Here is a 24,124-nt window from a genome sequence, read left to right as displayed (position 1 = left end):
ACAAATGATTTGCGAGAACATAAACGCATTTATGTAGATCGGGAGGCGCATTCCCTTCACAAACAAACGTAATCCACAGCATTTTCAGCGGCTCAGATGTTGGGAGTAAATGATGACCACTATGTTTGCTCAATCGGAGATATTCTTGACTAACTTACATCCCTGCTCCGGCATCGAAACAATGGAGGTCGGACTGTTACAGCTGATTTAGGGCGGGTCTGAGGTAAGACGCTCATGTCAATCTATCGTGGGAGCGGCCTCTGTTGGTGTGACGATTTGAAAAACGAGGATATTATTTTTACAGATGAATTAAATCCACTGCATGGATTTTTATCATTATAGGGTAGATGTGTACATACAGTGTTAATTTCGTTGACGAAGACTATGACGAAAAATATTCGTCAACGAACATTTTTTACAGACGAAAACTAAATAAAAAGTCAGATATGATGATGAAGACGATGACGAAATTTAACTGACACTTTAGTCAATGAATAAAAACGAGAGGAAAATGTTGGGGCGGGACGAATGGAGAAGAGATCCAATAAGAACTACCCTTTTGTGGGGAAATCCAATCAGAGCGAATCTTTTGAGGGCAGGTTGATCTTGGCAAAGCCATTTTCAAAAGCCGCGGTTTTCAAGTTATGAGGATGTTTGTTATACATTATATTTAGTTATACATTATACTTGGATGCACAGTCTTGGTTACAAAGCTTTGGTTAATTTAAGTTGACTTTTCTCGTTAGCAACACGCTAACGTTTTGTGCACGCGGTCCGAGGGCAGCGGTATGTCTCATGAACAGACAGACAGACAGAAATGTCAGAGCTTGGTCTAGGATGTCATATGCGTTTCATACAATTCAGGGACAATGCATATCTTTTTCAGGGAGCATGTATATCGTTCAGGGAGAGCAGGTCTTATGGTTATTTTTGTGAAAAAGGCTAATGTTTTTGACATTTAATAAAATAAATGTTTTTTATTACAACAATTAGATATGTGCCTGTATGCTCTATATGCTTCCATATATTGTAATATACTTACAATTACGTGAATTATGGAGAAAAATATGCTAATATTTGGTCTACTAAAACTAGACTAAGACTAAAAGTCTTAAGACTAAACTAAGACTAAAACTTTTATGATATTTAGTCAACTAAACTAGACTAAGACTTAAAGATTTCAGATGACTAAAACAGGACTAAAACTAAATGGTGTATTATTCCAAAGACTAAGACTAAACTAAATTTTGCTGTCAAAATTAACACTGTGTACATACACTGCCAACACACATTAAAGTTTAAAAATCATGTAAAAGTGAACTTTGCATCCGATGACCCCTTTAAATGTGAGATGTGTTGCTACAGAAAGAGACATTTCTCATTTAAAAGTTTGACTGTTTCATCAAGATTTCACTCACTGCATGGCGTGCTCTGGTGAGTCACCAGGTGTGAGAAAGACAGGATGGGCTGTAGATGAGAGCTTCCTGTGCCACCATCATCCCTGTCCTCTGCTTTCTCCTGGTCTGCCCAGACCACACCCCTTTCTCTATGCACCAGCCGTTCCAGCTCCTCCCACTCAACGTCATCTGTGGCAATGCTCGCGGCCTTCAACGCCAGGTGCTGCCGGCGGCAGGTGGACAGTAGGGCGTTCACCAACCTGACAGGACAGGTGGAGAGCAAGTGTGGTATAGTTGAATGATACAGATGGAGGCATTTACATTGCAAATTTCAAATTAATCTGAATAACACAAAGAACTTTATACAAAGAACGTATGGGTTTCCACAAACGCATAGATTCTGGGTGACTAAGCTCAAAAACATGAAACCTAGTGCAAAGCCTCTAGGAGTGTTGACTCATACTTGTGCGTGTGAGCGTTTTCCTGGTCTTGAACACTGATGAGGTGGCTCATGTGTTCGATGTGTTGCTGAAGGTCAGTGATTTGCAGCTGCAGCTGATGGCACTGCAGTTCTCTTTTTAGCTCCTGTATGCAGAAACACATTTTAATACAAAGAAAAATGCAACAATAATTGTAGCAACCAGTAGTTTCTTCCCCCTCTTGATATTAATGATGGATAAGCATCAAAATAATTTAAGATCATGATTTCAATAGTACAAAAAGGTGGGCGACCTTACTAACATTGTTAGGTAGGAACTAATTTTATATTTAATATTTGTTTTGACCTTCTGGATAATCAATATATCCCTCTCCTTTTCATTTTGACCAAATGGCAAATTTTGCAATCTAGTTAAAAAAAAAAATGCAATCTGGTTAAAATAAACAAGCATAAAATTTGATCATTTGGATTTATATGCACCAACATAACAGCACACAGTAATAAATTCAATAAACAGCAATGAAACCACAATAAATAGCAATATTTACCTGAATCTGTTTACCAAAACATTTGAATTAGGACTGTAAAATTATGTGAAAAAATGTGTTAATTTATGCAATTAATTAAAAATGAAAAGTAATAGGCATATGTTTTATGATACCGAAAAATGTGGAAAGTCTATTTAATGCTTTTGTAAAGCTAACATCTTTGAATTATTAATTTGGGGGCTTTTCTAATTTGCATAATTGTGTTTTTGTTTTTGACATTTAGAATTTTTATTAATAAATTATTTTTATTTTTGATTGATGATGCCAACAAATCTTTAAACCACAGTTCTGATTTAATAAAAAGAATTAAAATTAAATTATTTGAAAACACACACACACACACACACACACGCTATCAAATCTAATTTTGCTACTGAAGTTTAAATCAGAGACACTCATGCTCTCTAAAGACAAGTTACGAAAGAAAAAATATCAACTCAAGGAAAAGATATTTATGAAATGTGCATTAAACAACATTCAGACTTCATTTTACATTGTCAACACAAATTATGCATATAGCATAAATCAGGTCACAGGTAGGGACAGTTTCCCACCTATTACATGGTAAATTTTAAATAGAATATCAAGCTCAAGAGAATGTTGTGGCTTTCTGGGTGAAGAATAGAACGGCGAGATTAAACCATCTCATCTATGTGCTATAATGAGAAAGGCAACATAGGCAAGACACTACAAAAATGATGAAACGACTTAGATGTTGTTTTTAGTCTAGCTCCTTGTTTTCCTTCTGTCTCACTGAAAATGCACCTTCTGAGGAGTCTTCTACCCCCTCTGACGCAAGAAAACGCAAAACAGCACAGCACAGAACATTTGATGGGCGGGTGCGTCACTACTCCGTTCTACTTCCAGGAAAAGAAAAAAAAAAAAAAAAAAAACAGGAGAGCAAAAAGAGAGCGAGAAAAGAGGTGTGGATTTAGGTAAGCAGCTGTAGGGAGTGATGAAGGAAAAGCATTGATTTTTCTTTTATTAAGACATCCTCCGGTGGGGAAAATGGAGAGAGGAGCTAAAAGAGGGGGTGAAAGAGACACAAAAATGGTCACAGTGTCTATCAAAGGGCCACAAATGAGGGCAAAAACAAAGATTACACAATATTTTGAGCCGGTCCAAGAAAACAACAGACAAATGGTGAATTTTGCATGTTTTTGTAGTCGGTTGATGAATGTTCGCCTCCTACATGCAGACTGATTAACAGTGTGCATGGCTGCAAAATATGTCAATTGCTTCTGAAAAACGTCACTGCCAAATTAACATAAAGACTCAGGTAAATAAAGATACAGAGTTGCATTCTATGCCAGCTCTTCCAAAAGATAATACCACCCCTCTTTAAGTGTATTTGGCTGCATGATGAGCTCAAGAAGAGCTTGCTATTCAGGGCCTCTAAGGAGCATGTCTGCTTCAGACATCGCAACACTGCAGACTGGCACCCTAGAGCTTCAATGCTCAGCTAGAAAACATGAAAACATTCAATAATGGCATTTCGAAATGGATAACAGGCCAAGGCTGTCCACTCCGGGACTGAAATAAGCCCTCAAATAAAGAAATATCACGATAAGCTGAAGGACAAAAAACAACATAGATCTGTAGCAGGGGTAGGCGGTATGACAAATTCTTATATCACGATATACAATACAGCTAATTTTTGCTGCAAATACAAACCCAAAATGTTTGATATATTACATAAACATGAAGTACTGCTTTTTTTCTGAGAGTCTAGTCACTTCTTAAAAAGGGCCTTTTATCTTACTTGATTGGGTTTTTTTTTTTTTTTTTTAAACTGGAGACAACCCTGAAGGTAAGATTATTCAAAAAACATGAATGATAAATCTGGCCATCAGTGCAAAAGCAGTTTCAAATTAATGAAGTGCTTCATCACAACAAAGTAATTAAAGCATTTTAAAAAAACACATCTCTGGACCACTTTTTTAAATGCAGAAACGCATTCTGTTTGCAAACTGCATGACGGGTCAAAATTACATGGCTCCCATTACAATCAACAATGCAGGCTGCACAGGAAGTGCATGTCGGTAATACATTTTGGAGTGTGTGCTTTCCACCTTTTTCTTCCTGTAAGATTGGGCGTGGCCGTTCGTACATTTTATGGGTCTGGCTTTCGGTCTCATCCGGGTCCAGCTATTTTTAGCTGGACAAAACAGCTTGTTTGATATTGCAAATTGGTGTGTTTTACCATATTCTAATGTATTATCTTAACTATGAACACACTGGTTTGTAGTGCAAACAGTTTTACCATTTACCGCATGTTGTTATTCTTCTCATTATTTCACTATAGCGAAACTGAGACCGTCACCCAAAGGCTTACTTCTGCATTAAAGAAAAAGGTGGATAGTGTTTTTTTTTATTTGAGTATAGCAGAAGCTTTACTGATTTGCCACCACATGTATACTGCCCTTGCACCCCTAATCTGAAGTAAAAGTGACCCAGTCCTGACCTCTGGAGAGTGTCCTTCATGTCCAAGCAACTTCATCTCGTTTTCGACGCGGTGAAGCCATCCCTCGTTCTCCTGGAAGTGCTTTTCATTCTCCATCAAGCGTTTTTGCAAATGCTCCTGATGAGACTTCAGGGAGGCCAGTTTACGCTCATACTTACAGGTGGCCTAAAACAATGACACATACCAAACATTGAATTGCTGTAGCTTTTCCAGCTGTTCATCATTTGTGGACAATTTCCTCCAGCATGGCTAGAAGAAATCTTTACAATTTACAACAATTCCAAACATAATATCAAATGACGGGTGTTAATAAGATTTTTTAAATGCTTTTAAAAGAAGTCTCTTATGCTCACCACTGATGCATTTAAAAAAAATAAAAATTTGTGTGTGTGTGTGTGTGTATACACACACACACATACACATATATATATACATACACACACACACATACACACACACATATATATATATATATATATATATAAAAAAACCGTATTAAAACAGTAATATTGTGAAATAATTACAATATTTTTTAAGGTATCATTAATTGCACTTTATTTCTGTGGTGACACAGCTGAATTTTCAGCAGCCATTACGCCAGTCTTCAGGATCAAACGATCCTTCTGAAATCATTCTAATTTGCTTATTTGGTGCTCAAGAATTTTTTTTAAATCATCATTTTAACTTTTTAGTGTTGTAACATTTAAAAATGTCAACTTAATACTACTTGTTGAATAAAATAAAATAAATACAATAAAATAAATAATTGAAATCAACCTTGTGTGTGTGTGTGTGTGTGTTTATGAATCAGTGCCGTTACCCTTTCAGCCCTGTTGTCGTGGAAGAATATGAGGCTCTGCTGGTGCCACAGCTCCCTGTTTCTCATAGTCAGCTTGCTTTCATTCAGTTGCTTCTCGATGTCCAGATGCTCTTTACGTACCTGCAGACGTGCTGCAAACACGCTGCGCAGCGACTCCGACATCCTGCAAAACACGAAAGACATTGAGTTATTGTCTCTATTCAGTGGATGCCACTCTCACTTTTCCTCTCAAGTTCTGCATTATAGAAGTTGCCTGGTAGTAAATGTATACACTCCAGAACACAAAAGCAGCACTTCACTATGATTTCCTATCCTCCTTATATCATTGTTATAAATTATATTATTAAAAAATGTTCAGAACTGCAGCACAGAGAGCACAACACTGCACCTGACATATAAGACGTCATGTGCCTGGATCATATCCCAGTTGTCTCTCGCTACACCTTACGGTCACTTTCTACATTATATAATCTGATAAACAAACAATAAACAAACTAAAATGAAACAGAAAAAGTGCAATAGAAATAATGGAATATCATGGATTAAATAATTGCTGTTTTTGTTCACCCCAAAAACACATTAACTTAAAATCAATTAATAAAGACGAACATGTGCATAGTACTAGAATTACAATTGAAGTTCAGAAAAAAATAGCACTTAGCAGGCCAAAAAAAGAAATCAGTGCTAATTATCTGGTTTAGTTCCCGAGTACACCATTGTTTAAAAGTCTGGGGTCAGCAAGATTATATTGTTTAATTATTACTTTTATTCAGTAAGGACACATTAAATTGATCAAAAAATGACAGTAAAGACTGATAAAAAGGTTATATGTGACCCCAGACAACAAAACCAGTCTTAAGCAGCATGGGTATATTTGTAACATTAGCCAACAATACATTGTTTGGGTCAAAATGATAAATTTTTCTTTTATGCCAAAAATCATTAGGATATTAAGTAAAGATCAGCGTCCATTAAGAAATTTGTAAAAATCCTACCGTAAATATATCAAAACGTAATTTTTGATTGGTAATATGCATTGCTAAGAACTTAATTTGGACAACTTCACAGGCAATTTTTTTTTGGCACCCTTAGATTCCAGATTTTCAAATAGTTGTATCATGGCCAAATATAGTCTTATCCTAACAAACCGTACATCAGTGGAAAGCTTATTTTCAAATGGACCCTTATGAATGGTTTTGTGGTCCAGGGTCACATATTTAAAAAAATTCTGTTCTTTTAAATCAAAGAATCAGAAAAAAATAGATCAGTTCCAACAGAAATATTGAGCAGCTCAATTGTTTTTAACATTGATAATAAAAAATGATTCTTAAAGACCAAACCACTATAAAATGAAATTCAGCTTAGCCACAACAGGTATAAATTACATTTTAAAATATATTAAAAAAGAAAACTAATAATTTATTTATAGTCAAATAAATGCAACCTTGGCGAACATTGGAGAATACTTGGAAAACATTTTAAAATCTTACCAACTTCAAACTTTTGAATGGTAGTGCAAGTCGCAGTGAAAAAAAAATATGAAGAATGCATTCTATAATAACTGAGAATATATTTCACCTCACTGCACCTTTTTCTCTTCTATTTAATATAGGCAAGCGCTAAAGGCCATCATACTCTCATTCAAACACATATTTCTCATTGAGAGCCTTCAATACTCCAACACAGCCTTTTGCAACACTGCATACGGCTCATCAATGAACGCTTTGAGATATCACCTGAACTGTATGTGGGTGGTATTAGTTTTGATTTAAAAAAAAAAAAAAAAAAAAAAAAAAAAAAAAAAAAAGTCCATTGAGAGAGAGTGCAGAGGCTGTATTTGGGGCCATAATGTTGGTGCAGCGCCGACACTGCCAGACTTCTGCATTATTAATGCGGGCAGGAGCGCGCCAGCCCTCCTTGAAGCTAACCACCTCTCCCCCTCTCTCTCTCACTCGCTTGGCAAGTTGTGAATTCTGATGCCAGTGAATGAAACACGTAGGAGTGAGACTCATTCAGCTTTTTCCCCTCCTCCTTCCCCTCTCTGTCCCTCCCACCCTTGCTATTTTCCCTCTTTCTCTCCTCCCTCCGCCTGTCCTTCATTTTCTCCCTCCCATCTACGGATGCTGCGGCGGTTTTTGCTGACAAGAACCACACACACACACACAAAAACAGAATGACTGAATCTAGAGGCTGAGGGGTGGGGCGGTGGAACGTGTTGCAAAACTGTGATACATTTTCATGTCCAAAACAAGCAGTAAACGAAAAAAGGAAAGTTGGGGGAAAAAAACGAACGTGAAAAATTAAAGAAACGGAGGAAAACAAAGCACAAGTCTCCACTCTCCACTGGACCTGATGAAAAATGCAGAGGTAAGGAGACCTCCACCTGCGATGGTGTCTGGCTTTGTCCTGTGTACTCTTACTCATGAATAATTGAGGCGTATTCAAAGTTTCAAAGGACAGCGTTAAAGAGCAGCACATCACACATGGCATAAAATAAACAACATCTAAACAAACAAAAACACAGGTCTCAAGACACACGCTGGTGCCTGCAAATAGAATTCGCCGTGTCGCATGAGTGCACACTTCTGGACTGAACGTAGACACACGTGCTGCTTACTTCTCAAATTCGGCTCTCCTCTGGACAGGGATTGGATTAAGGGCAGGAACCTCCACCTTCCGTTCTTCGTACTCTTTGAGTTTCTGTTTCAGCATGACAATCTGCAAGCACACACACACACACACACACTCTCATTAAGCAAGCTAGTCTCAAGTGGATTAGACCCATCTCACCTAACAGGAGAAGCAAACCAGATTTACAAAGTAAATAGTTCTACATTAAGACGTAATTAAGGATGAGATTCATCAAGTCGTCTTTATTTATACTTTTTTTTTTTTTTACCTCAGCTTTCTGCTTTTCACAGATGACAGCATACTGGCCAATATGACTGTCCAAGCTCATCACGTTACTTCTCAGCTGAAATGCAGGGAGAGAGAATCATAAATAAGACCTTATAATAATGCTTTGATGCAATCTTTGTCTGTGGTAAACTCATGGGTGATTTGAGGCGTGTTTTTGGTCGGGGGACTGCTGAAGCTGCGCGTGTATGTGTAGGACTTACAGTGGATTTGATCTCCTTGGCGCGGTTGGCATATTTGAGAGTGTTGTGTGTATCTTCATAGGAGAGCGAGGACGGGCTGACGTTCGCGATCATCACAGTTCGGCAGTTTCCACCCAGAGAGTCTTTGAGGAGCCGTGTCAGCTTGCTATCTCTGTAAGGAATGTGTGTCTTCTTACACTGAGAATAAAAAACAAAACCAAAGCAAAGAAAAATCAAATTCGAGAATCTCATGAAAAAGGAAAAAAAGTCAGACCATAAGAAACAATGACTGAAAAACAAAACAGACACAGCCTTCTAAAACTCGGCTGAGATTACACGATTAGGCTCGAAAATGTCATTTTAGGCCATTTCTGAGATGAGTTTACATTTAATTTATCATGGATCCTTTGCTATGCTTCGCCTTATAGCATTATTGACCAATCTAAGACAAATTTTAGTTTTTTTGAATGCAAGTCTACGTTTGTGTCTAGATAGTTTTAAAAGCATTTTAAATGGAAATGACCCAAAAATAGGCTAAATGTATGACAATAGTTACAAAAAAAAAAAAAAAAAAAAAAAAAGTAAAAAATAAAATAAAATAAAATTAATAAAAATTAAATTAATAATAATAATAATAATAATAATAATAATAATAATAATAAATTATTGCTTTTTGCTATTTGCTACATTTTCTTAATGTTACAAACTTAACATCTTTTTACATGTTTTACATTTACATGTGACCCTGGACCACAAAATCAGTCATAAGGGTAAATGTTTTATTTTTTTTATTATTTATTTATACATCATTTGAAAGCTGAATAAATAATAAGCTTTCCATTGATGTATGGTAGGATAGAACAATATTTGACTGAGACACTAAGCTGTAAAAAAAGTGAATAGAGAAAAATCACCTTTAAAGTTGTCCAAATGAAGTTCTTAGCAATGCATACTACAAATCAATAATTAAGTATATATTTACAGTAGGAAATTTACAAAATATAGTCATGAAACATGATCTTCACTTAATAGCCTAATGATTTTGACATAAAATTGATCATTTTGACCATGTGAATGTATTGTTGGCTATTGCTACAAATATACCCATGCTACTTGTGACTGGTTTTGTGGTCCAGGGTCACATATTTGAATTCATTTTGAAATCTTGATAAATCTGAGCACTTTGTTGAAATCTTTTTTTCTGTTTATCCTTTATTCTCATTGCTCTCTAGAAGAAACAATTGAGACATTAATATCTCATTTGAAATTTTTCTTCCTTGCAGGGATTTTTTTTTTTTTATCTTATTATCACGAAGTTTGCGACTGTCATATGAAGGATTATGAAACAGGAGACATAGTCATGTTGAGACATAGTGAATGTTTGGTAGAACCAGACAATTTCTAAAAAAAAAAAAAAATTAATTAATACAAAAGCTTAAAGGTATAGTTCACCCAAAAAAAAATTCTGTCATTAATTACTTGTCGTCCCAAACTTGTAAGTAGGGCTGGGTGATATCATTTTTCAATGATTTTTAACTAATCAACTTGAAAATGTAACTACAACATGATTCAAGTAACTTTTCTTTATTAACCCTCTAGTAGTTAAAGAAAAGTCTATTCCAAGTGCACCACACATGAAGTTGTCAACATGATGCAAATGTTAAACAAATCACTTGTTCATGCATCTTTTCTGCAAAGATATATTAACTACAACTACATCTTGTATAAACTTGTCTTTATATGTTAAGAAAAAATATGAGGAAAACGCTTTAAAGAAAAATCTCCAAAGTCAAAGTAGTTCAAATGACAAGGTATAACACCAGCAGACTATAAACTATAAATGTTCTGTAAAAACAATAAACAGCAGCTTTCAGGCTGTCATTATGATGCAAACATGAAATATCAGACATACACTTGTAATTCTTCACAGGTTTTTTAGTCAACTGCGCTGCTATTCCACTATTTTTTTATGTAAACATGGATGCGTTAGACTGTTGCACTTGCGTTTCTTGCAGCGTCTCAAGCATAAAACGGCATTCTAAATACGTTAAAAGAAATTCACTTCCATCTTCATGCATGTTTTTCCTTTTCCACTGCCCACGTCGCATATTTGTCAAACACAAAAGAGCATTCTGCGTGACTGGCGCCTAGCGATATGAGCACGTCACACGTGAGCTGTTAATCACGTGCGCCGACATGTGACTGAATCTTTCTCTTTACTGTTATCACTGGAATATTGTAAAAGTGTCTAATTCTAACTATTGGTAATATCTGTATTCAAAATCACAATTCCTCATTTTTTTAAAAATAAACTCATGGCAAGATATTACATTCGAATGAATCAAAATCGAGAGAGAAAAAAAAAAAAAAAAAATTCACCCAGCTCTACCTGTAAGACCTTCATCTTCAGAACACAAATTAAGATATTTTTGATGAAATCTAAGAGCTTTCTTTCCCTGCATAGACAACAACCCAACTGACATGTTTGAGGCCCAGAAAGGTAAGGACATGCGAGTCAGTCTTTGACGTGCATTCACGAGAGTAGCATGCACATTGAAGACTGACACGGAAGAGAAGAAATTGTTGAATAAAGTTGTTTTTTTGTTTTGCTTGTGCACAAAAGTATTCTCATAGCTTCATAAAATTAAGGTTGAAGCACTGATGTCACATGGATTATTTTAACAATGTCCTTACTACCTTTCTGAGCCTTGAACGTGTCAGTTGCGTTGCTGTCCATGCAGGGTCAAAAAGCTCTCGGATTTCATCAACAATATCTTAATTTGTGTTGCGAAGATGAACGAAGGTCTTCCGTGTTTGGAATGACATGAGGATGAGTAATTAATGACAGGACTTTCATTTTTGGGTGAATTAGCCCTTTATATTAACAGCAAGGTGAGCATTTCAGAGTATGATTCCTGTGTAATTCACAGATTTTGTGTTTCAAAACTTGCTGTTTGCAAGACAAGCCCATTTTGTTAGCAAAGCCACTACATTCTTACTTCTTTCAGAGTTTTTTTTTTAAATAACAGAATAAGTCAGCAAATAATAATGGTGCTGACTGACCTTCTCTAACACATCCTAACAATAATTTCAGATTTGTCTCATCTCAACAGCTTCATGCTGTTAAACGTGTTCAAACAGCCTGTTGGCTCTTTGTCTTTCATCTTGCTGGCCTGTCTGACCTGCAAAAGAAAGCATTCACAAGCTGATGGTCTAATTAATCTCAGGATCTAGTGACTGATACACAGCCCATATCCCAGCATCCGCAAAAAAAAAAAACATCAAAGCCAAGTTTCCACTTAGCTGATGTGGAACAGTTAACATACATGGAGAATGACATATGCACAATTTGCCAACACTAACATGGGGGAAAACAGCATTCAGGGAATGGAAATGTGGAAATGTTGTATATCTGATCTTGTCCAGCTGATGTCTCAAACTATAGCCTACATCTGGACCGTGTATGGGTTCATGTTTTCATTAAAGCTTTGAATCAATTGGTGGCCTGCTGGGAACTTCACAACCTTCGCAAAAGGTTGAAATAAAGACCGTGGCCCACTTTTCAGTCCTTTTTTTGTTCTATACTACTGCACCAAAAAAGAGGCATTTTCAGTGATAAAACACTGGCTTATGTAACCTAAAAAACATACAAGCAGCACCATCATGATAGCTAGCCTGTGAAAAATCACATTTCTGAAGGCAGCATGTTCTCTCTGTTGGCACGGCTGTGTTAGCAGTGTGTGTGTGAGAGTGTGAGTGGCCTGTTTCGGGCCCTCCCAGGAGAACATGGGTAAGGAGAGCCGTCTGCGTGACAGGTTAATTTATGCGGATGGCATGAAAACAATACCTATGAAGCTGCCTGCGGAGGGGCCCAGAGACAGGGACAAACCTCCTCACCTTACACACACACACCAGCCGAAACACTCCGGCATCAAACGGCAAATACAAAAACCACAGAAGACACAACACAAAGACGAAAGCGCATAAATCAAAGAATCCCAGAACAACAATATTTGAGACCATGACTACAAATACAATCAATTTACAAGAAAAATTAAAAGAACATGCATCCTGCTTTGGCAGACAATAAACAGAAAGAGGGCCTGCGCTTAACTAGCACCACAATAACTCAAGTGAACATGAGGTTTTTGACCAATCCCATATTTATGGGACACTGGCTTGTTAAGACTCAGCTGTACAACAGGATAAAACAAAGACATACTGCATGCTGAAAAACTCCAGACGAAGCAAACGAGTATTAAAAAACAAACGGAACAGCTTTAACATTCAAAAACTGCCTCTCTCTCTTTTGCACTTTAGTGAAATAAACACAAACACAGCCTGCAATTGAGATACTTGGATATGAGCTAGAACAAGTAAACTCGTCTACAGTACTTCATCAATGAAAACAAATAACGGTTACACACGCACATTTTTGTGGGAGCAGCCAAATCTTTATCATCACCCAGAATAAAGCCATTCGAGCATGGTCCTGAATGTTCAATCACATTCAAAAGTTTGGGGTCAGTAAGAAATTAAAGGCACAGGTCACCCTAAAATGAAAATTCTGTCATATTGCCTTAGTTTTTCTTCTGAACACAAATTAAGATATTTTTGATGAAATCCTATGCCGTCTATGCAGGGTCAGAAAGCTCTTGGATTTCATCAAAAATATCCTCGTTTGAGTTCAGAAGATGAACGTTGCGGGTTTGGAACAACATGAGGGTGAGTAATTAATGACAGCATTTTCATTTTTGGGTGAACTACCTCTTTAACACTTATTCAGCAAGGTTGCACTAAATTGACCAAAAGTGATACTATCTATTTCAAATGCCTTTCGTTTTAACTTTCAATCATCAAAGAATATGGACAAAACTATATGTTTTCACAAAAATATTAAGCAAAACAACATTTTTCAACACTGATAAGAATTTTGTTTGAGCACCAAATAAGCATATTAGAATGATTTCTAAAGGATCATGTGAATCTAACTTGAGTAACCTGTGCATACACACACACACAACCTTTGCAGATGTTCTTGTTCTATCAATCTCAGCTAGAGATACTGGAGACCTGAGTCACCACAATCATATTTTTAGAGCGCGATCAGTTGATGTACATTGCATGGACTGAAATGCAGTCGACAACTAGTCGCCTGCTGCGTCGTTGACGCTCGTACGGAATAAGGCACATGCTTCGTTGCGCTATCGCCAGTGTTAGAACTGTCAACATCTCTCGGGTTTAGAAAAATGTCGGTGGTATTGTGTGGTCGGAGATAGAAACAAATGCATTTGGTGGAGGTGGAGAACAAGAAAAACTAATTGGACAAAACTGGCTTAATATTTAAGAGGCTAAAAACAGCAGGAGCTGCCTAAAAGTGTTTAGAATTAAAACCATAAAAATGCAGCACAAAGTCTTGATATTTATTGCTGTTGAGTGTCACTATGGTTACAGGCATTACTGAAGGATATCACTAGTTAGGAGGAAGAGACTGACCTCAGTTACCTGTTCATACAGACTGTACTGGATCCTCTCTGTCTGCTTTTGTATGGACAATACGGTTTAATATATTGGATTTTTCAAAAGACTTTTTAATTTTTTTGACAGGAGTCTTATATTCAAGGTTGCCCAAGGTTGCATTTATTTGATAATCAGTACAGTTAAAGCAGTAATATTGGCAAAGATTTTTAATCTACTAAAACTTTTCCATTTTAATATATTTGTAATTTATTGCAGTGATGAAAAAAAAACAAAAACAAAGAGATTTTCAACAGCCATTACTCCAGTCTTTAGTGTCACATGATCCTTCAGAAATCATTCTAACATGCTGATTTGGTGCTCAAGAAATATTTCTTATTACCAATGTTAAAAACTAGTTATGTTGCTTAATTTATATTCTTTGATGAATAAAACATTCAGAAGAGAAGAGCCCAAACTTTCAAAAAGTATTTCCAGGAGTGACTCTTAAAAAGCCTTGTGTAGAAGTAATTTAAAAATCAATTCTGCAAAGCAGACATGCATTCAGAGGTTTTTCATAACTAATGAGAGTTAAAAGTTAATAATATGACAGGATTTGAGACATACACAGCAGCAAATTCCCACCTAACACCCAATAATAACTGAAGAATGGTTTATAATAGCTTATGGCACAAAACAAACACCGCAAGGCAGATTTAACAGCCATTTTCTAAGACTACATTCTATATCCGTCACGGGCTAATGGGATTGGGTGGTAAATTACCCTCAAACCGTCTCTGAGACGGAAAATCTGGATACAATTCCACACAGTGTCTCTGGTGGAGGTGTACTAGAATCAGTGCATGAGCAGGACACACACACACACACACACACACACACACACACACAAAAAGCAGCCCTGAGGAAAGGGATAAGTGTACACAACAGAGTCTGAGTTGTAGGTCTCCTAACTCTGATAGCATCAGAACCACAGAGCCAGCGGAGCCTTTGGGTTTGTCCCAAAAGCAAAAAAGAGAGGGGAAGGCTAATACCATCAGAGCAAATGTGCCACAGCACAGTATGAACCCAGCTGACCCAGGCTGGATAAAGACCAACAAAGGCTAAAGTGAAGATAAGTAATAGTGATACAGTAAATACATTTGTATACAATACAATCGGATTGCAGGTCATTGGTTTTGTGGTAGAACCACACAAAATTCCCATACCTACTGTATGCATTTAAGTTGCTTAATAAAGCTAAAAGTGCTATATGTTTTGATGCACTGATTGATAAAAATCAAGTAATTGTCAATAATAGAGAGCATAAAAAAAATTGTTGGCACCAATGGTCACACAGCATTGGTGCAAACATTCTATGGCTAAAATAACTAAATACATAATGAAAACTGGCAAAAGCCACAAAGCAAGGTGCAACAGAAAAAAAAAAGAATGCAACCAGTATGGCAGCATATAATATTAAAGTCCCTATGAAATCAAAATGAAGGTTTTTTGGCTTTCAGTATGAATGTGTTAATCTTAAGGTTATCTGTAAGCTAGTGTGCTCCAAAAATGACAAAATTTGCATTTAGAAGATATAAGCATTTAAAACTTACAGTCTCTAACTTCCACTAATATGGATCAACAATTTTGATGACATCACCCTGCACTGCATAAGCCTGTGTGTTTTAAAGCACTTCGGTGGACCTTTAATTTTAAAGGCCATAAGCAAAGTCTTTGTGGTTAAGGCTGTCGTATTAAGAGCTTGCGTTAATGTGGTTGCAAAGTTTTTCATAGGCATTTGTTGTTACAATTTTAATGATCGGAGCATTTCCAATTTTACCAGCTAAACAATCTGAGGCCATTCCATATTTCTGAGGGAGGGGCTTTACAGAACCATGAAATCAACAGACCATTTTTAGGAGAACTGAAACAGCGGTGTAGAATAAAGGTAAAATGTGAAAAATAATGTGATTTTAAAAACAAAGCATGAACACGTTACAGTGCATGCCATAAACACAATCAAGCCTTTGAAAATAGCTGATTGACCACCCTTTTAAAGCATCAGACGACATAACTACAGAGTGCGCTTATAATAAACAGAACATTATCATGCATTTGTGTAAACACCAATATACATAAATATACACAAAAATGAAAATTAGCCCATTATTTACTCACCCTCAAGGCGTCCTAGGTGTATATGACTTCCTTTTTTTTAAAGAAATGCAAACAGAGTTATATTAAAAATTATTCTGGCTCTTTCAATAATGGCAATGGGTGGGTGTTTCTCTTCATCAGTCCAAAACAAGTCCAATAAAGTGCATCCATCCATAACAAAAAGTGCCTCCTGTATCAAATCAATGCATTTTTGTAAGAAAAATATCCATATTGAAAAAATAATAATCACTTTTCTCTGGCTTGCACTAACAGCTGTAGATGGAAGCAGCTCTAGGCGGATGACATAGGATGTTTACACTTTTTTATTATGGATAGAAGCACTTTTTAGGACTTGTTTTAGACTGTTGAAGAGAAACACCCGCCCACTGTCATTATAAAGCTTGGAGGAGCCAGAACAAAGTCCAAATGCAGGAAGTTACACTTAGGATGCCTTAAGGGTAAGTAAATAAAGTAGATAAACTAATTTTATTTTTGGGTGAAATAACCCTTTAAGCCTTTAGATTAAAAGATTTATCACATGTAAAAAATTCCAACAATCCTTTCCGAACCTTTAACCTTTATGTGCACATTTCATGAAATCGCATCCCATGTTTGCAACATCTGAAATAATAAAACAGATTCAACAAGATCTGGGTAATCCCTCAATCTTAAAAGGAGGTGTAGACCTACTTTTGGGTTGGCGAGCGTGTTTATGACGTTCCCCAGAGCGAGGAGGGAGCGGTTGATGTTGGCCCCCTCTCTGAGACGAGCCCCCTTGGCATTGGTCACACTGGCCCTTTCCGAGCCGGCCAGGTCGATTAAGCTCATCTTGGCCACACGAACATTTGGATTGAGACTGGCTGTCTTATCCTGCTGCCTCAAGTAGATCTGAAGGGGAAAAAAATGGCACAAGAACATCTTTCAGTCAGAATGAATATTTATATTTTTGCCTGACAACTTTATAAGCCAGCTGACACTGGTTTGAACTGTGCAGTTAACTCTGAAACACCCAGATCAATAGATAGATGACGGAGATGTTGGATTGCAGAGAAGATTAAAGCTTTATTGCTTTTTAAACGAACTACACTTTAGAGTCTAGAAATAAAATAAATAGAGAAGCCAAACTGCTTGATTTATTATTGCCTTGTCGAATCTTCCAGGAAACACAATTCCTGGAAATTGTCCATTAACGCAAGTCAACTGGGTAGTTCACGCTCAATATCAAAACAAGAGGATTAATGTAAAGTTGCTGAAACCCCCACGGGGGTGACCGCAGACAGAATAAGGCAAAGCAGGATAAAAACAGTTACATGGAACCGGATGTGATATTTACGGAGAAATGAAACGAGATTGCGAGAAGCCTTTTACCTGGAATACGGCATGGGAGCGGGAAGACGTGGCGTTCATGTCAGTGGGGTGCTGCGTCCTGTTTCTGTTACCATAATCAAGAGCTTCAAGGATGTGCTCTGCAGATTTGGGCTACAATGTAATGACACACACACACACACACACAATCAGACAAGGTAAAGTCTTTGTGGTCTATGGTGAGATGAATCAAGGTCTACAGAACATGCACAGATGACACACGCAGCCCAACTTCACCTGGTGCAGGGTGAGTCCTTGAACAACAACTCCATTGGAGCCATCCTCTCTCACCGCTAATGGACCAGAGTTAGTTAGCAAATCCCGAATCTGCTCATTATAAACCTGTTCAGGAGAAAGTGCAGAAATCCATTGCTCAGAACACAAAAGGGCTGACTAACTCACACTGCTTCAGGTACAATAAATCAGAGCCAACACAAATATAGCACTTTTCGTTAGATGCATTCAGTATTTTTCTCTCATTAAAAAGGTACTTCAAAAACTAGCGTTGAAGCTGAAATCTTTTGTGTGGTGTGCTTCTGTACTGTCGATGCTACTGTCTAAATCTAAGGCAACTGTCATATTTTAACTTGTGCAAAATAAATAAAACCATAAGTGCACTTAGAAAATATACAAAGTACTGTTCAAAGGTTTGGGATCAGTATGATTTTTTTAATAATATTTTTTATTAAGCAAGGTTTAATTAAATTGAACAAAAATAAAGGTAAAATTTGTTACAAAAATATATTTATTTCAAATAAATGATGTTCTTCTGAACTTTTTGTGTTGCTTCCACAAAAATATTAAGCACGGCACAACCGTTAGTAATAAAAATAAGAAACGCTAATAAGAAACGTTCCAAACTGACATATAAAAATTATATCTGAAGGGCCTTGTGACACTGACGCCTGGAGTTATAGATGCTTAATATTCAGCTTTGCGAACACAGGAAGCAAAATATATTTTCAATTTTAATAATATTTCACAATATTACTTTTTATTTTATTTCTTTTTAATGCAGCCTTGGTAAACATAATATTTCGTTCAAAACAATTTTTTTTTTTTTTTTTAAATCTGACCGATCCAAATTTTAGAACTATATATTAGCAAAGGACACAAAATATCCTCCACGTATTAAGTACAAATGAAAACAAATCTTATTAATTAATAAATTTGCAGGAGGAAATTTAAAACCTCACCTCAAGATAAGAAAAAGCAATGTTAAACACTTTGTCCTCCTTGATGAGGTCCATACGAGTGAACAGTTCTTTCATAGTAAGAAACATCACTCCTGGAGCATCATTAGCGCCCAACATGGTGTGTGTTTTTCCTGCTCCTGTAGCTCCATAAGCAAACACTGGCCAAAACAAAAAGACACATTTAACAATAACAACATTATTGGCTATTCCAGGTGTTATAACGAGCATCACATAGTGACAAAAATTTTAATAGCATCAATTTGAAAAATCCATAAATTACCAGCTTATTAGAATGATAAATAAATACACCAACCATGCAAAATTCCTCTAACATAGTGAAATGGAGGAAAAACAAACAAAGGACAAATTAAGAGAACATGCTCTTGTAGCGTTAACAAAGTGTAAAAAAAAAAGGAACCAGGTACTTTAATTTCTGAAATACTTTTTCATTTAATACTTTCATGTTACTGACACTGCTTCACATTCTGCATCATGTTCTAGCAAGCCAAAAAAGTCAGCCCAGAACTGGATGATTAATCTAGGTTTCACTGCTGAAATCAAGTACATGCCACAAAAATACATTTTCAGATTCAATGAAAAGAAATGAAAAGTCTCACCAGTACAGTTGTAGCCATTCAGAACACCATCCACTACCGCTTTAGTGGTGTTCTCAAAAACTTCCACCTGTGAAGAGTCCTCCCTAAACACGCTGTCAAACACAAATTTGAGGTCCTTATTGGCTCTCCTCCGCACATCCCTGTTGCCCACCCGCTGTCCTTTGAAAAATGTCACTTCTTCCTCTTTAGGGTCAAAGATAAGCATGTGGTTGTCGACTACTTGGACAACTTTCTTGTGATTTCCATCCTTTTCTTTGTTATTTAAAGGACGGACACGGACCACCACTTTCACGTGGCTGCACACCTCTCCATCTGACATTTTACAGCTTCCCACTGAAAATCTCTGCTCCTTAAGGTATGTGTATCTGTACAACACAAGAGAATAACATATAAACAGACCGATTTCAAACAAGACATATTCCAAATAATACTTCAGAAATTTATGTAGGTACTTTATCTCACATTTCACATACTTATTTACTTTTGGATGTCAAGCATGATTTGTTTTATTGTGACTTGACACCTTTATGAATAAACACTAACAGAAGAACAGAAGGGGGGTTAAAACAATAAAATTAACGTTAAACCTCATACTACATATCAGCCAGTGAGATTCTCCTATAGACTGTACACAACATGTTAAATGTAAGGCCATGGCTGAAACCTACTTTCTGCAAACCGGTGCTAATTTATTGTAACGGCGCAGTAACAAAAGGCCATTTACTATATCATAAATAGATAATCAGACCCATATGTGCGTAAAGTTAATCTGATTTTTAATTTACAACTCTTATTTGTATTACTTAGTAGCATCTGCTAGCGTTGCGCTAAAAGCTGTAACGTTAGCTAACTGCTCACCTCTTTCATTTCAGTCACAAAAGATTACGTTAACGCTATAAAGTGCGTATAACCTACCATATGGTACAATATGAATCCACGACGAATGGTTAGTCTATTGTATTACAAGAAGGTTTTATTTCTCTTTTTTAACTTTATAGACAACATTCGAGCTGATAGTAAGCAAAACCAAAACCCTAAGCGCGAAGATTTCAAACACAAGCTGCTGTTCTGTCCCTGCGTCTGATTGGACGAGCACGTTCTTACGTCAAGGGACGTATGACGCTACGACTGGATGAAGGCAATATTCACGGTGGAATAAAGCATGTATCCTTAAATTAAAAAAATATCTATAATTCCTAAATCATGTAATATATGAAAGGTCTAAATTAGATAATTGTTATGAACGCACTTTTAATGTTATTTCGCGGGATTTAGTTCACGTGCCATATTTAATCTTAATGCATATGTGACCTAAATTAGCTTTTCAATTGTTTAAAGCGTCTGGAGATTTTTTAAATATATTTTACATAGATATGTCACTGATTTCATTTGCACCGATGATGTTTCTAACCAAAAATAAAACGCATCATTGAACTTACGTATGGGGTAAAAACGTGAATAAATGGAAAACTGCAAATAAAATTATAAACATAAACTGACGTGTCGCACATATGCATTTAGTCACGTTTTACAAATGTAAAATATCGCAACAGAATACTGTCAAGATTGCTAATTGATGTTTCCAAGATACAGGTATCGATTATATCTGATTTTAAACGCTTGTCTTTTTACAGGAGGAACACAAAATAATCATGTCTTGTTTCTTCCGGGAGCAGCCACAGCTGCACTGAACCTCCACTACAACGCTGAATAAAGGATTAAACAACCGTGTTTAATAGGCTAATAGCGATTAATCATTATTTCGCAACCTTCCGTAGTGTTTTATCGGTTTGCATTGTAAGTTGTTTGCTTCCGACTTCCAACTATGACTGTGATATACTGTATATGTTGTGCGGAGTTATATGTCTTTAAATACATCACGTGTTGACAGACACGACAAGAAGTACATTCACTTCCTTTGAAATTTGAATATGATCCCGAACGCATCTCAGACAAACCCTGCCTCTGGCGTCCTGCACGTGTCCCTATGTTTCTTCCTGTGTTTTGTATTATTTTGGCGGGATTATATCAATATATGCCGCTGTTAAGTGCTGAGACATAAGAGATTTTAAGAGTCTTTGAATGACTTTTATAAGTTCACTTCATATTTGCGTTTTTAATGTTTGTATGGTGAGTTTAAAATATTTCAGTTTTTATTAAACATTTAATTACTCCTTCAAAGTAGATAAGACAGATGGCATGTTTGATAACATGGTACTTGGATTTTATAGCTTGTCAGTATTAATTCTCATGAAATTTCTCACACATTTTATGTTCTCTATTCTGTGCAGACCCCAAATGCCTCTATACTGTAGTCGTTTCATGTTTGCACCCTGCAAACGAACTTTGGGAGATGTTGTTACTGACCACAGCTCCAGAATGTACAGGCGATGCTGGAGGAAGTTGTGGCATCCAGGGAGGCCCTATACCAGCTCGGTGCCTTCAAGCCCTGATTCTGACTTGAAAAGTTTGGAGATGTCAACCCAAAGTGAGAAACCCTTTCACACACCGGTCATGGTGAAGGAAGTGTTGCAGTTTCTGGACATCAAACCAGGACAGGTCAGTCAGTCCTTAATCAGGAATCAGCTTTCATGGAGTTCAAATGTTTACACTTACTATTACATTTGTCTTATTTGCTTCTTGGACTTATATATGGTCTGTGATTGTAGAAACCGAGGAACTTATAAATTGAGGTTTAAGTCCTGTGTTTTTAACAAAGAAGTGGATGTACACACGTAATGTGTTCATTATTGGTTTTAAGTCACTAGTGGACTTTTTTAGCTGTTGTGATCTCGGTTTTGAATTGAATGCTTCTGTAACAAAACTCCTACGCTGTCCTAAAAAAATCTGCAAAACTGTACATTTAGTGGTACCTTATCTAGTACTAAAAAGTAATAATATTGTACCCTTAAGGTACAACCAGTGTTGGAGTAATTACAAGTAACACATTACAAGTATCGTAATCAGATTACTTTTTCAAGTAACTAGTAAAGTAAGTTGTTACTTTCAAATTAACGAGAAAATATCCCAGTTACTATTTGAAATGAGTAACGCCTGTTACTTTGTTGTCCCATTGATTGACTGACAGCTCTCCTGTCCCCATATTGGGAGTGCCAAGGCGTTGTGTGTGCTGTGTTAACTTAATGTTACTGTAGATCTAGAATAAATGTGAACAGAAAAATCAGATTCGGTATACCTTAAAAAAATAAAAACAGGGAAGTGCAAACTCAGAATGATGCAAACCTGCAATAATTAAATATGCTGAATAATACAAATATCCCTTATGTATTTAATCCCATTTGATTAACCACTGTCTTTGCTGCTGACCTTGAATGATCCAATTACATACTAATACCGTATTAATAACCCGAAATTACATTAGATAACATTTGTGCTTCATTTGTTTATATTGCTGAAGAGTGTTGCATTTTTTTCTCCTGTGTTCTACTGTAGAGACATGAATTTACTTTACTCCTTCAACCTGTGGCTTATTCATTTCACGTTTGCTGTGAAAGGGCTTTTTACGTTTGAAAAAAAAAAAGCTAACTTTTTATGTTAAAAACAAGCAAGCAAGCCCTGCCCAGATTTAAAATGTGACACAAAAAGTAACAATGCATTACTTTCTATTAAAAGGTAACTAAGTAATGTAATTAGTTACTTTTTTAAAAGTAACTTTCCCCAACACTGGGTACAGCTATGAACATTTTTGTTGTAAATATGTTCTAAATACAAAGTTGTTCCAGTGACAAACTGTTGTACCCCAAAATGTTTGCTCATTATTTTTGAGAGAGTACACTGCCAGTCCAAAATGTGAAATAATTAAGTAATAAATAAATATTTAATTAACTAAAGTAAATAATAAATATTTTTTTAAAGTAAATGCTCACCAAGGCAGCATTTATTTAATTAAAAATACAGTAAAACAGTAATATTGGGAAATATTGTTACAATTTAAATAACTGTTTTCTATTTTAATATATATTAGAATATTAGAATGATTTCTGAAGGATCGTGTGACACTGGACTGGAGTAATGGCTGTCAAAAATTCAGCTTTGCCATCATTGGAATAAATTACATTTTAAAATATATTCAAATAGAAAACAAATCTTTTAAATTGTAATAATATTTCACTATATTGCTTTTTAACTGTTCATTGCATTAAATTATTGCATCCTTGGTGAGCATAAGAGACTTTTTGAAAAAAAGAATCCCAACCTTTTGACCAGTAGTGTGTTTAGTTATTAAGTCTGATTTCATGAGATAAGATTGTAAAATGTTAAATGCATAAATGAATATTTGATCTAATACAAAATTGGTGCTTTTACCCTCCACCAAATATCTTTTTTTGACTGTGAGTATCATCAGCAATCATGTGATTCGTGACATGTTTACATGGAAATAATTAATGAAGTAGACCATAACGTGCATCCTTTTTAACTCCTACACAGGGTGCAACATTGAACTTTTGTGTTTGTGTATTTGTGTATGTATGTGGGAAAACCTGGAGGCGGAATGTTGACTTGTCATCGCCTCTGTTAACCACATGCCGTCTTGAGAAGAAAAAA

General features: G+C 36.2%; 2 protein-coding genes across 2 annotated transcripts in view; one reads left to right on the top strand and one right to left on the bottom strand.

Moving 5' to 3' along the window:
- kif18a (kinesin family member 18A) overlaps positions 1-21,354 on the bottom strand; it is a 32,197-nt gene extending 10,843 nt beyond the window's left edge. The window contains exons 1-13 of the mRNA XM_051115637.1: positions 20,474-21,354; positions 19,559-19,923; positions 18,942-19,099; positions 17,983-18,087; positions 17,749-17,859; positions 17,071-17,268; positions 8,788-8,964; positions 8,568-8,642; positions 8,286-8,386; positions 5,669-5,831; positions 4,849-5,013; positions 1,861-1,982; positions 1,419-1,657 (exon numbers count right to left, since the gene is read on the bottom strand). Coding sequence (XP_050971594.1) covers positions 1,419-1,657; positions 1,861-1,982; positions 4,849-5,013; positions 5,669-5,831; positions 8,286-8,386; positions 8,568-8,642; positions 8,788-8,964; positions 17,071-17,268; positions 17,749-17,859; positions 17,983-18,087; positions 18,942-19,099; positions 19,559-19,877 — 1,933 coding nt within the window. The 5' untranslated portion in view covers positions 19,878-19,923; positions 20,474-21,354. The remainder of the gene's footprint in view (positions 1-1,418; positions 1,658-1,860; positions 1,983-4,848; positions 5,014-5,668; positions 5,832-8,285; positions 8,387-8,567; positions 8,643-8,787; positions 8,965-17,070; positions 17,269-17,748; positions 17,860-17,982; positions 18,088-18,941; positions 19,100-19,558; positions 19,924-20,473) is intronic.
- A 44-nt stretch (positions 21,355-21,398) lies between these two features.
- mettl15 (methyltransferase like 15) overlaps positions 21,399-24,124 on the top strand; it is an 85,517-nt gene continuing 82,791 nt past the window's right edge. The window contains exons 1-2 of the mRNA XM_051115638.1: positions 21,399-21,688; positions 21,850-22,117. Of these exons, the coding sequence (XP_050971595.1) occupies positions 21,857-22,117 (261 nt within the window). The 5' untranslated portion in view covers positions 21,399-21,688; positions 21,850-21,856. The remainder of the gene's footprint in view (positions 21,689-21,849; positions 22,118-24,124) is intronic.

This window comes from Labeo rohita, chromosome 7, assembly GCF_022985175.1.
Source record: "Labeo rohita strain BAU-BD-2019 chromosome 7, IGBB_LRoh.1.0, whole genome shotgun sequence".
Taxonomy (NCBI): Eukaryota; Metazoa; Chordata; class Actinopteri; order Cypriniformes; family Cyprinidae; genus Labeo; species Labeo rohita.
Note: the sequence above shows the minus strand (reverse complement) of the source record. Positions and strands in the feature narration are given on the sequence as shown.